The 14,333-nt window shown below is 44.5% G+C and overlaps 1 protein-coding gene across 1 annotated transcript; it reads left to right on the top strand.

Annotated features, from left to right (window-relative positions):
* The first annotated feature begins 1,176 nt into the window (after window positions 1–1,176).
* On the top strand, window positions 1,177–7,428 carry LOC125509362. The gene is made up of 10 exons (XM_048674330.1): window positions 1,177–1,575; window positions 1,680–1,883; window positions 1,982–2,039; window positions 3,746–3,808; window positions 5,091–5,166; window positions 5,722–5,837; window positions 5,955–6,044; window positions 6,127–6,258; window positions 6,559–6,744; window positions 6,962–7,428. Exons 1-9 carry the CDS (start codon window positions 1,256–1,258, stop codon window positions 6,685–6,687), a joined length of 1,188 nt encoding a protein of 395 aa, XP_048530287.1. The 5' UTR covers window positions 1,177–1,255; the 3' UTR covers window positions 6,688–6,744; window positions 6,962–7,428.
* Window positions 7,429–14,333: the final 6,905 nt, after the last annotated feature.

Here is a 14,333-nt window from a genome sequence, read left to right as displayed (position 1 = left end):
GCGGCCTCAGAATCTTCCACCTAGCGAAGTCTACTTCATGCTCTATGTTTGAGAAGGTCACGGCTTGAGTGAACCACTCGGCATGAAAAAAACCCTTGCAATGACGAGAACAGTGGCAGAGCTAGCTTGGGATGATTGGGGAAGGGATAAAAGTTTGCTTTTTTTTGGGGGGGGGGGGGGGGGGGGGGGGGGGGGGGGGGGGGGGGGGCAATGGCCCCATGGCCTGAACATAGCACAACAATTCTTGGATAAAACATCTTGACGTAATCACCTATCGTCGATTTCCACTGAAGAAACTGCGACATAGTTGTACAACATGAGTTTTTTTTACAGAGATTAGGACTAGGGTTAACGGGATTCATGATGGTAAAAGAAGAATTATTGATTCTTGGGCGAAGGGATGACCAGCGCGGGAGGAGGCAGGCATACTAAAATGGATACATGCATGGGACGGTGATGCCATGTATTCCCTCCGTTCCTAAATATTTGTCCTTTTAGATATTTCAAATGGTCACCACATACGGATGTATATAGACATATTTTACAGTATAGATTCATTCATTTTGATCCGTATGTAGTCACCATTTGAAACCTCTAAAAAAACAAATATTTAAGAATGGAGGGAGTACAATGCAATGTGGTTAGAGACGTGCTTACAGAAATATATCTTTTTCACTTAAGCATTGGTATAATTGTAAAGGGCAGAGGCATATGCCTAGCTAGGGACCTCTGCTATAAAAATAAGTAGCGGTGCTAAACAAAAACTGATTTATATTCTGCAAGCATGCATCCAAAGTTCCAAACACCTTGTATTGTACATGATCCGACATCAATGAGAGCGAGGGGATGTGACCATTGATCAGTAGTCGCCGCTAGCTGGTGTACATACTTGGATGTAAAATTTATTTATAATATTTTTTGTATTACCTTAACAGTTGATAAATAAGAAGTAATATCAGTGAAGCGGGCAAGAGAGGGGAGATCGGAGCCCATTGGACCTTGATTCATCAACGATTCAAAAATTCAGGAACTGAAAAGCGGCCGCCGGCCTAGCATTTCAGTTCCACTATCTAAAGTGTCTCAAAAAAAAAGGTCCACTGTCTAAAAAAACTGCTGTTGAATCAGGCGGCGCTTGCGAGCCCACGTGGCACTGCTTCCTCAATCCTCACAGCAGAAAGTCTCCGGCTGCGCCGTCGGCCTCGTGGCAAAACCACCAGCCGTTGTTTGTCCCCACATCCTGCTCCGCTTCATCCCCATGGCTGCGACGACGGCGGCGGCGGCGGCTGCTGCTGCGGCTCACCTGCTCACCTCCCCACCTGTCGCGTCTCCGCGGCCCGTACCTCGCCGTCACCGCCGCACCGGGGCCGCCAGGCGCCTCTCCTGCCGCGCGTCGCTGGGCCCCGACGCCCCCCTACCCGCGCTCGCCGTCCCCAGGCCGTCGCCCGCTCGGGGGAGGACGTACCTGCGGGAGCACTCCTGCCTCCTCTTCCCACCCCCGCGCGGCGCCCGCCCGCTCGCCGTCGTCAAGTTCCTCGGCGGCGCCTTCATCGGCGCCGCCCCCGAGGCCACCTACGGGTAGGCGGAGGTCCATCCGACCTCGCGGTAATCCGCGATTTCTTCGGCGGGAGGGGAGAGCTTCGCAGTACTGATTCGCGCTTGGGCGCCGTGGTTTGTTGCAGCTACCTGCTGGAGCTCCTGGCGCAGGAGGGGTTCCTCGTGGTGTGCGTCCCGTACAACGTCACCTTCGACCACGCGGCCGCCGCGCGGGAGGTCTTCGAGAGGTTCCACGGCTGCTACGACGCGCTCCGAGCGTCGGGCCTGCCGGAGGCCGGGCTAGGCGCTCTGGACATCGCGGGCCTCCCGCTCTACTCCGTTGGTCACAGGTGCCCCCCCCCCCCCCCCCCCCCCCCCCCCTCGATGCTTTACCACAGAAGATGTTTGAAGCCTTGTTTTACTGACGGTATTCTTCAACGAATTGCAGTAACGGCGCGCTGCTTCAGCTGCTGGTTGGGAGCTACTTCTCAGAAAAGATACCAAAGGTTCGCTTGGTATTTAGTTTTTTTTTGGAACACCGAGCCTCCTCGTCGATTTCCATTAAAGAAGCTGCCACATAGTTCTACGACATGAGTAGGAAGAGCGAAAGAAACACAAACAACTCAGCATCTACACCTACATCCACAGGCTATCACAAAAGCATATTGTTCTGTGGCAACGAAACATTCAACAGCCACACAGAAATCATATCCAAGCACCACACATCAAGATCAAACTGCCGTTATTCGTTTCATCACCGGCGCCCAGCCATGACACCTGCAGTAAACTTCAGCCATCACCATCTTCAAATGCTGCACTCCTTCAATTCTTCTTCGGCCTTGGGATTTCTGCAGTAAAGCCCACGAAGATAGGTGATTACCTAATTGGAATATAACATCAGCAGGGTCATCAGGAAAATTCTGTCGAATGCACACATCATTCCTAGTTTTCCATAGCATCCAGCAGATTGCTGCCCCTCCACTAATTACCAGCTTGTGTTGCAGGGAAGGATGAAAGCCATGTAGCAAACAAATCCACAGTGCTATCAAACGGTCTATTAAGACCAAAAGCACATAGGACAATCTGCAATATCAGTTTGGCTAGCACAAACTGGAAGAGCAGATGACCTACAGTCTCCTTTGCACTGCAGAAATAAGATTGTTCATTCCCATTCCAGCCCCATTTCAACATGTTGTCCTTGGTTAAGATAATATTTTTCAGAGGGATTTTTTATTTTCAGAGGGATCTTCAGCTTCCAGACAAAGCTGAATCCAATCAGACTCCCATATCTCAGATGCAAATAAGTTGCTCTGACAGATAAATCTGCTTTATCACCCACTTTCCATTTCACTCTGTTTTGCTCGTTAGCAAAAAAAGACCTTTGACACCATATCCTGCAAGTTCACTGCCTTAGCAGTATCATCAAGCAAAGTTCTCCATAATTGGATGGTATCGAAACGACCCTCCAGAACTGTTTGTACTGTTACATTTTTGCTGAAGGTTATGTGGTAAAGCGTCGGGAATTGCACTGCCAATGGTGAATTATTTACCCAGCTATCTTCCGAGAATAAAGTTTTACCACCACCACCAATTATCCTTTCTGACAACTTCTGGAAAATATTGTTGACACCCATCAGACTCTCCCAGAAATAGGAGCCTCCACTCCCAGGTTGCCATCGAGAGGGAACATGTTTCTGTAGATATTTGCTTTTGTGGTCCACCGCTCATGACCACTTGGCAGCGAACCCGATACCTGTTTCTGCAGATATTTGCTCTTCAGCATAGTCTGCCAAATCCCATCAGTGTTTTCCAACTTCCGCAACCATTTGCAAAGCAGGCTTTGATTCATAGTCTTCAGGTGCAGAACGCAAAGACTTCCAGAATCTTTTGGCAAATAGACTGCCAGCTCACCAGATGACATTTTCCTGTCATCAGACTCCTGCCACAACATCCTAGCTCTGTGATAATCCCATCTCTTCAGAACTCCTTTAGGTGCCTCTAGAAAGGAGAGCATATATAGAGGGATACTGCTCAAACAAGTACTTGTCAGTATTGCTTGGTATTTGGTTAATACTAGCAGCAAAACCACAAAATTCTGTTTTCTTTAATGGAGATTGCAGAGGAAAGTTTGAGTTTCTAATTTTGTTTGTATAATTCCTTGGTAACAGTGCTTATTGTTTAATTTTCTTTTGTTGGGCTCTGATCATTTTAGGCTAATGCGATTGTCTCATTCAACAATAGGCCCGCTTCAGAGGCTGTTCCTTACTTTGAGCAGGTATTTTGGTCCATGCTTTCTCGCACATTGCATTGTAGTGACCTTCTGTTTAACTATTTTCAGCCCAAGCACTTGATTTACTGGCAACTGGTGTAGTGATGTGTGACAATGTAGTATATGTTAGTATGTTTGCGTTGGCATAGGTTTATGAACAGAAAAACAATTGGCACTTAGTTTTGTCGAAATGGCTAGCTGATTCTCTGTTTCCTACATTGGGACCTATGCTGCTTAGTTTTTTTTGCTATAGGTAACTGTGTATCTGCATCCTGCACAACAATATCACATCTTTGTACCACTAAGTAGTTTATGCTTATGTCTATAAGCTGATCCACTGATTGAATTATTGAAGCCAAGGAACATTGAGTCTATGCGCAAAACAATATTTCCTGCAGAAACACTTAAAGATAAAGTGGTGCCTTTTTAAATATCTTGTTTTATTAGTCTTTCGAAGATACCTGCATTCTTGTAAGTTCATAATTCCCAGATTCCAGACACATGCAAGAATTTGTCCAGCATCACCGTTTGAGATTCTGAACTTTAGAGTCATCAAGCGGTCGTTGTGGTTCAGATCAGGGATCTGCAGATTGCAGACTGACTTGATATTGAACCATGTTTAGAAACAATTCAACATGGTTATAGGCCAATAACTCCCCTACCCACGCAATAAAACACACCAGGTTTCTGGCCCTGAACTATGCACATGTATACAATACCTGCAGTTCCGTCCAAACCCACACAATCCCCCCACTTTATTTACTTTTCGTCATGTAAAAACGCACATGTTCCTGATGTTGCACTGATCTATTAGTTATTACTAGCTTGTGTTTGGTTCTCCCCAGTTTTATGGTTAGGGGATGAGCTGAGTTCCATGCTGTATGTATGTTGAACTACAGCTACCAGCTCCATATTTTGAAGTACAGAGCGCCAAAACTTCAGGATCAGTAAACAATTTATGGTTTAGATGTTGGACTAACAAATTCAGCCATAAAATAATTAACATTTTTTCAGTTGTAAACTTGTAATCAATTAAACCATCAGGGCAGTGCAAAAGTTCGAACCCACCGACCCCCCAAAAAAATTGTGACTTACAAGAATTAAACTATTAGCAAAGAGTTTGAGAAACATGTAACAATGCTATTTGATTCTTCATTTCCAACGTAGAACTTTGTGTAAACAACTGGTATAGGTACTGACACGTTGCATTCTTAGTTTGTTACCTTGTGCTCTCTCCATTTTTTGTTTGTTTGTTATTTTATCCTTGATAAATTTTTGTTTTATGCAGATAGGCCCCCTCATTAGTCAACTAACACCTATGATGGAGACATCACCTGTATACTCTGCGGCAAGAGATGCATCAGGTGATTATTCACTGCATTTATCAGTTATTATTTAACTTCCATGAAATATTTGTGGCTTGCTGGTTGCCACTAACCTTCCATGTTAATTGTTAGTTTGTAGCTTTCGAGGTTCCTGTGCTTCATGTTATTGTATCATTGTTGCGATACCACATGGTCTTCTGTTACTTCCGACGCTAGCATATGCGTACGTGCAACACACGTTGATATTAGGGAGGAAATTAATTGCATGTTGATATTAGGTAGGATATAATGATATAACACATTAATTATGTGATTAGCACAAACGTTGATATTTGGTATGATATTAATTGCACGCTAAACATGTTGAGCGCTCACCATTGGAGCAATCTAGATTGTTGGATTGTCATGGTTTGATGGCCGAGATTAATTGGATCTGCCCCTTTGGGTCTTTTTATATTGGTATAAATATAAATGTTACAAATGCCTAGTGTCAAAACGTTAGTATGATGCAAGAGTTAGAATAGAAATATGTACATTGACAAAAAAGTGGTCATGAGACTGTTTTCATAGTAACGGTGTGGTGTAACTTTGTAGGGAATGCGTGGAAGGCCCTATTTGATTTAGCTGGAGGTTTGATACGGGAGTACGATCGAGAAGCTATGGTATCCGTAAGCAAATTTGTCGATCAGTTACCATCAGTAATGAATCAGGTATTATATTTATATGAATCTAACTTATATTTCATTAGTGAAATGTGCTCTGACAACATGTTTGTCCATAGATATCTTTTTAATCCTGAACATACATTCTTCCCATGTTATTTACAGGTTACAGAAGGTGTATCTGAATTCAAACCAACACCACCTGAGAACCGTGAATTCTGCAAGAATTCTTACAGTGTAGCTAATACATTATTGGTACTGTTGAGAAACTTGCACTTAAGCAAACCTCTTTCCGTTCTAATTTACCAATCGCTAATGGTCCGTGTACGTATTGTAGGTCAAATTCAGCGTTGATGCTATTGATGATACAGACATAATTGAGGACATCTTGAGACCTCGGGTAGACTCAATTGGTGGACAAATAAAGAAGGTCGTACTGTCAGGAACACATCTAACTCCGTGTATACAGGTACAGCTAGTTATTTTTTTCACCTTCAAATTGTATGGTGCATCAAATGCAGTTATATAGAAATAGAACTCTGTAAAATTCGTGTAGAACTTGTTTGATTACTGTGATTCACCACCAATAGTATCTACCTGGTGCTATCACTAGAAAACAAAAGGATATTTTTAGTTTAGTCGGGTTGGAATTCTCAGTCACTGGATCATATCTTAGACCAGTGCTCTGTTAATATGTAATACCATTTATGTATAAAACATTAATATTAATGTCTGCCAGTGCCAGGCACTAACTATAGCTATACTACAGGATGTTAAATGGCAGGTTGGTTCAGAATACACTCCAGCGGATGCTCTGGCGCAGGGCTTAAAATCATTGGCTCTCAATGAGACCAGGGTCCTCTCAAGAACTATCGCTGACTACTTCAGATCCCTTTAGAAGCCTAGATTATAATTTATTCTATGTCCATTGAAGTTCAGAATGCTGCTTATGAAGGTATGTGACACTACTGAATCTTTGTGTAACTTCTGTGGTGTAAAAACCTAGGACCATGGCTTGCATTAATCATACATTTATTTACCACATTGGAGATGCTTTTACACACATCAGAGCCAGAAGGGCAGAAATATGTATCTGTAGAATCTATAGTGCTATACAGTCTTCATTCAGTTTCATCACAAACATTTTGCTGGTTGCCGCTTTCCTGATGCAGTTGGCTGGGGTGTGGGGGGGTTGCCATTACAAGGACACACCGGAGTAAATATTATAGCACCTAGGACTCGAAGAGCGATGTATGTGGACCGAGTTGAGTACGTTGGCACCGGCAGGCCGTACATCTACTATATGATCTGATCAAGATTTGGAGGTTGGGACCAAGTTGTTGGACTCTAGTCAGGCTATGCACTGCATTTAACCCGAAATCCAAGAGAACAACGATCCATTCTCAGGTATGGCACCAGCGACGCTGAGTTGGCCGTATACACCTTGCAGCAGGCAGGCAGGCAAGCCTGTCCATGCCTTCTTCTGGTTGTCATTTTACGTGTACTACGACAATATATACTTATACATCATGTGTAGATTGCCATGTTATATGTACTGTAGAGTAACATATGGGACAGTATTGTGCACATGTTGTAGAATGTTACAAGTGCAGCAGTTGTGATTTGGTCATGAATTTCACCGGTTGGGTAAAAGCCCGGTAAGAACTACCGTGCCTAGTTCTAGAGTAAATTAGCCAGTTCAGAGCAACTCCAATGGGGCGACCCATTTCGTCCGCCGTTGTCCGTTTGGGTCGGCGTGGACATAAAACGCAGTCCAACGTGCTGACCCAAACGGACGTGTGTCTGCTTTTCGTTCGCGGGCGACCCATTACCAGCCCATTTTTAAGCCGGATTTGCGTCGGTGCGGACACGCGACGGACGCGCGCATGCTCGTCTTCTCCTCTCTCCGGGCCCGCTGGTCGGTGGCACATTGGCCTTCCCTCTCACCCCCCAGCGAATAGCAACCCTCGCCCGTCTTTTTCGTCGCCGACGCCCTCGTCCATTTTTACTGGCGACTCTGCTAGCTGCCGCCGCCTCCACATTGCCCAGCAACGCCGCCCACTCCCCCGCTGTCTTGCCACCGGGGAGCAGACTGCTTCCCCACCCCCCGCTCCCCCACCGCACAGTCATCCGTGACCAAGAAGCCGCCTCGCCGCCCCGGCTAGATCCTCACCGGCACGCTCTTCGGACGCTGGCAGGGCAGCGAGCTGATCCGTGCGCGCCGCGACTCCCCTCGCTGGCCATCTCCTTCGTCGACGCCCGCAAACTATTCGACAATTTGCCAAGGTACAAAATGGACCGCCGACGATTTCTTTTTCCACAATTTTCTTTGTGACTCCGACGATTCGTCGTCCGACGAGAAGGAGAAGATATTGGCTGCCGTGTTGGTCCATCACCACCTCAACAGCCAGCGGCCCTTGTTCCATGGCTCCATTTCGGGCCACCTTCCGGCGTTGAATCGCAACCAAAAGAGCGGGCATTTTTTTCTTTGAAAGGACTACTTTGATATAACAAACCCGTTGTTCAAACATCAAAAATTCTGCCGCCATTTCCGTATGATTAGGCATCTTGTTGGCAACCAATAAATGTATCTTCTTTTATTCGTTTGCAAAACTATGTGAAACATTTCTATTTGTATTCGGCTTGTAAAACTATAATATTTTATTCGGTTTAAAACTATGTTATTTGTGACAATATGTTTGAATGCAATCATCAATGTAAAATTAGGCAGCCAGCCGGCCACGCCGGCACATATGGGTCGACGCGTTGGGCACGTTGCTGACCCATATAAAAAACAGGACGGTCGTCGGGCGGACGACCAATCCAAATAGATAAAAAGCGAACGAAATCGTCATCCGTTTGAATCACCCCATTGAAGTTGCTCTCTGATGATAGCCAATGTTCCTTTTCTTGTGGCTTGAATGGCGGGTGAAAAAGAGCAGCCGCCGCATGGATCGACGTCAGTCCATGTCCACTCGTCCGGCCTGAAAGAAAAATATCCATGGGGTACGGACGCACTGGGTGAACCCAGTTGACCGTTGTCTGCGCACCGCAACTTGTACGCGGTGCGGACGGCCGGACGACGCTAGCCTCCGGCGATCGTTGGCGTACGTTACGTATATCGCGTGACAGCACAGCTCAGGCAGCTGGATGCTTTCTGCGACCAAATCTCATGCTGGATCGCGATGGCGCGGCTCTAGCAAGCCACTGTCAGAGCCAGACCAAGGCCTGGACCCTGGACGTACGCGTCCGTGCATGCAGCCGCGTCGAGTTAATTGCAAAGTATCATAATTGGGGCATCACATGCAGATTGGTACCACGATTATTAATTTTTACGTGTCAGTACCAACATTGATTCAAGTTTTTGCAAAAAAAGCTAAACGCTGATTTATATGTATTGACGTTGTATCCGACAGCTCGGGCCCACCCGTCAGGTGCCACGCTGGCCAATCGGCGCGTGCCCGCGCGCTGACTAGGATGAGCCGCTCTCCAACCCGGTCCGGTCGCACCGGTTTGCCCCCACCGCACCATTCCCCTCCCCTCCTCCTCCTCCTCCTCCTCGACTCGAACCCTAGTCCATGGCGTCGGCGACTCCGGCAGGCGGCGGCGAGGGCGTCGGCGGCGGCGGTGACCTACCGTTTTGGCCGCCTAGCGGCCCGGCTGGCGTCGACGGCGACGGAGGCGACGACTCCAGCTCCGCTTACTCAAGCGACGACGAGGAGGAGTCACTGTTACTCTCCATGGAGCAGCGGCTGCGGTTGGCGCAGCTGTGGGTGGCGAACCCTAGCAGCAGCCATGAGTTGACGCATGGACTCGGCGGCGTGTTGTACGTATCCTTCTCCCCCTCCTCCTCTGATTTATCCAATTGTGGATTTTTAGGATTAGTTCATCGCCAGTTGGGGATTAGGGTTTGTTCATCTTCTGTGAGCACCGTAGGACAATTACAGTAACCTAGTAACCTAGTGTAGAAAGTAGTTCAATTACAGTATCAAATTGGGATTAGAGTTTGACTAATTGAAGTATTTTGTCCTTATCTTTTTCATTGAATATGCTATTGTGCTCAAATGGTCGAAGCTACATTGATTCATGATCTGTCTTATAGGAAAGTTAATTCAAATTTTTTCCTGTAGTGTGTTGTTGCTCTCCAAATTTAGAGTTATGATAATGAATAAATGAAAATGAATTTGTTCTGTAGTTTGGATGAAGACATTTGGCAAGTAAGGATCCATTTTGATGCAAGAGAACCATTGGAGATGAAGCTTTGTAGTTCAGATATTACTTATCTGAATTTGGTTGCAGTGATGAAAACCCAAGGATTTAATGCATATGATTGTTTGTTTCACATTGAAAATCCATCTTTAAGAGAGAAAGGGCTGGATTTGGTAGGCAGTCATGCAGAATTACAGATGATAAAGAGGAAGCTGCAGGACAAATTGGAGATTAATTTGCTAGTTAGGGCTTGTGCACCCCCTGATAGAGATTTTGAGTTGCAGCAATGTGAAAGGCCAGATTTGTCCACTGTTGTGTACCAAGATCCTGTTGTTTATTATCTGAGTTAGCCTCCTGTCTTAGTTGTTGATCAGCACGGAGTAGTTTTTGAGAGTCAATGTAGCAGCTCTAGCACACCCCATCCTTCTGGTGTTTGCACACAAGAAAGCAAGAATGCAAATGCTAAGTTGAAAGCTGTTTTGGAAGAAGAAGAAGATGGATATCAATGATATGAGGTATATGAGGACAGTGATGCTTCTGCCTCTGATGAGGATGGTCAAATTGGAAGTGAGCCTAATTATATGTGTGATGATGAAGATGTAGAGGTGGAAGAGGGGAAGAGACAGAGAGAGTTAGAAGTAGAAGAGGAAGAATCAGATGATGAGCTATCAGAGGAGGAACCGGTTCTACATTATGAGGGTGACATTGAAGTTGAGGACCCATTTGAGGTAGAGAAAGATAGGACTTTTGAAGAAGAAGAAGCAAATACAGTTGTACCTGTAAAGAAGCAGAAGCTGCCAGTTAGAAGAGGACCAACTACTAGGTCACATTGCAGTAAGCTACCAGAGGTTGAGCCTGATTTCAGACCATCATCAGATGAAGAAGAGAAGGGGTTGTTGAGGGAGAGTGAGGATGATGGTTTTTAGCCACTATCATTTGTCCTACCAAAGAAAATGAAGAGTAGGGCAAAGAAAAGGCCTGCTAGGAAGTGGTACAATGAGAAAATGGAGCAATCACATGAACAACTATGTCTAAAGTTGTGTTTTAAGGATCAGCATCAATTCAGAGATGCTTTGTTGAATTTGCATATCACTCAGGCCAGGAATTTCAAGTATCACAGGAATTCAGATCAGAGGATAATTGTTGAGTGTAGAGATAAACAATGCCAGTTCTTTATGGTGGCAGCAGTTATAAAAGGGGAGAAAACCTTTGTAATTAAGAAGATGATACTAGAGCACACTTGCCCTAATACTACTGAGACCACAAGGGTTAGTGCTAAGTGGCTAGCATAGAAATATGAGCATCTCTTCAGATCTGATATAACTACTGGTATTCAGACTATAATTGATGCATGCATGGAAAAATATGGTGTAGATGTGCCCAAGTGCATGGCATATAGGGCAAAGAACATAGCTATTGATGCTGTGTTGGGAGATCACAAGAAGTAATATCCTAAGCTTAAAGACTATGCTCAGACTGTCATGGACACAAACCCTCGGACCAGATTAATAGTCACTACTGTTACTCCAGTACCAACTGCAAGAATACCCCACCCAGGCTCAAGATTCCATGCCATGTTCTTTTGCATGAATGGAGCAAGGGAGGGATTTCTCAATGGGTGTAGGCCATTCATTGGTTAGTTCCTGAACCTTGTGCACCATTTACATATTGTAGAGTACTACATATTGTTTCTCACTTGAATGTATTTAATGTTTGAAAATGTTGATTATGCAGGTGTTGATGGATGCTTCATTAAGCTCACTACAGGTGCTCAACTCCTTGCTGCCACTGGTAGAGATGGCAACAACAACATATATCCACTGACATTTGGCATAGTTGGACAGGAGGACACACCTAGTTGGTGTTGGTTTCTACACCAACTGAAAATTTGCCTAGGGGGAGAAGTGGGCAAGTTTGGACCTTATACTATAATGTCAGATAGACAAAAGGTATGTGTTTTGCACAAGTGTTTACAATAGCTTAGAGTTTCATTCTGTTTTGCACGAGTGTTTACAGTAGATTAGAATGCATATTTCATTCATTGGTGCATATTTTTTTAGCTTTACCTGATGTAGAACACATCAATAAAAGGACCTTTCCGATGTCTGAATATAGTCGTCCAATATATCGATCTTCACGTCTCGACCATTTCAAGACTCCTCGTCATGTCCCCGATCTCATCCGGGACTCCAAACTCCTTCGGTACATCAAAACATATAAACTCATAATGAAACTGTCATCGAAACCTTAAGCGTGCGGACCCTACGGGTTCAAGAACAATGTAGACATGACCGAGACACGTCTCCGGTCAATAACCAATAGCGGAACCTGGATGCTCATATTGGCTCCCACATATTCTACGAAGATCTTTATCGGTCAGACCGCATAACAACCTACGTTGTTCCTTTTGTCATCGGTATGTTACTTGCCCGAGATTCGATCGTCGGTATCTTAATACCTAGTTCAATCTCGTTACCGGCAAGTCTCTTTACTCGTTTCGTAATACATCATCTCGCAACTAACTCATTAGTTGCAATGCTTGCAAGGCTTATGTGATGTGCATTACCGAGAGGGCCCAAAGATACCTCTCCGACAATCGGAGTGACAAATCCTAATCTCGAAATACGCCAACCCAACATGTACCTTTGGAGACACCTGTAGAGCTCCTTTATAATCACCCAGTTACGTTGTGACGTTTGGTAGCACACAAAGTGTTCCTCCGGCAAACGGAGTTGCATAACCTCATAGTCATAGGAACATGTATACGTCATGAAGAAAGCAATAGCAACATACTAAACGATTGGGTGCTAAGCTAATGGAATGGGTCATGTCAATCACATCATTCTCCTAATGATGTGATCCCGTTAATCAAATGACAACACATGTCTATGGTTAGGAAACATAACCATCTTTGATTAACGAGCTAGTCAAGTAGAGGCATACTAGTGACACTTTGTTTGTCTATGTATTCACACATGTATTATGTTTCCGGTTAATACAATTCTAGCATGAATAATAAACATTTATCATGAAATAAGGAAATAAATAATAACTTTATTATTGCCTCTAGGGCATATTTCCTTCAGGGGGAGGAGGAGCGCTCGCCGGTGCGCTACCGCGAGAACCCAATGGCGTACGAGCCTCCAGTGATGTGCCACTGCTCAACTCCGAGGAAGGCGCCAAGATGGATCTCCTGAAGCAGGTTGAACCCTGGTAGAAGGTACTACAGTTGCGTGGATGCTCTGGTGAGTGTGGTTTTCTGCCTAATTTTCCTCCTTTTTTTCTGTGCAATAGTATGTGAAATGATATATATTTGGACCTTATGTTTGTGCATCTTAATAGCACGGTGGCTGTGGATTTGTGCAATGGCATGATGATCCATTGCCCAAATTTTGGAGTGAGCTCATTGGGGATTTGCGTGATGAAGTCTGGAGGCTTAAAGGTGCAACTGTTACTCGATCTGAAGATCAATTTCCAATGGTAACTCCCAATGAAGATGATGGCACAAGGGAGGCCATGGTTCTGTCTCTGCAAGCTCGAGAGAATAATGCAGAGATTGCTGGGATTACGGCCAAATTTCACAATGTGCTATTTCTTTTCACTATATTTGTGCTTGGCTTAGTTGCAGGCAAGATCTGAAGTTAGTTAGTTAGTTGGTTTATAGCAACTAAATGCAATGTACTGTCCTCAAGTTGAAGCCAAGTTGCTCTTGTTTAGTTAGTTAGTTGGTCTAGTTAGTTGGTTTAGTTGCTCTAGTTTAAGACAAGTTGTCATTTGTACTGTTGCTTTAGTTGCTCTAAATGCAATGTACTGTTGGTTTAGTTGCTCTTGCTTAATATGTAATGGATCAGTGAGGCTATCTTCTGATGCAATGAGATTGAGTCAGTCTTGATCTCTTTTATTTTGTATGACATGAGTGGTTTGCTGCAACATTGTCATAATGTATGATTATCAACATATCCATCTACATAATGAGCACTACAAAATAAGAAACTGATCCATGTCTACCAATCATACCACACATTAAATTCTGGAGTTCAACTCATTATAGCCATACATAATCATTTGTTCACAATACATAGAGGAGTTCAACTTCAAATGCATAGTTCATCCTTTTCTCACAAAAGGATGAATAGCATAACTACTACATACATACACAGCCATAGTTCACAATTAGTACAAGCATACAGTACACAACCTTAGTTCCTAGATGCTAGGTCATTACACAACCATCATTCCCAAAAGGTCAGCAATGCCACTGATCTCATTTTCATCTTCTTCACTTCTCCAAAATGGCCTGAATCCCCATGAACTTCTCCTTCAGCTTTTCATTTC

The sequence above is a fragment of the Triticum urartu genome, chromosome 5, assembly GCF_003073215.2.
Source record: "Triticum urartu cultivar G1812 chromosome 5, Tu2.1, whole genome shotgun sequence".
Taxonomy (NCBI): Eukaryota; Viridiplantae; Streptophyta; class Magnoliopsida; order Poales; family Poaceae; genus Triticum; species Triticum urartu.
This window is presented reverse-complemented; position numbering and strand designations above follow the sequence as displayed.

What these genes read in the sequence shown, in the direction of transcription:
- LOC125509362 (XM_048674330.1), top strand. Translation starts at nt 1,256, where the DNA reads ATGGCTGCGACGACGGCGGCGGCGGCGGCTGCTGCTGCGGCTCACCTG. An exon ending in TCTCAGAAAAGATACCAAAG is followed by an intron (nt 2,040 to 3,745) that starts GTTCGCTTGGTA and finishes TGATCATTTTAG; the next exon opens with GCTAATGCGATTGTCTCATT. An exon ending in TGCGGCAAGAGATGCATCAG is followed by an intron (nt 5,167 to 5,721) that starts GTGATTATTCAC and finishes GTAACTTTGTAG; the next exon opens with GGAATGCGTGGAAGGCCCTA.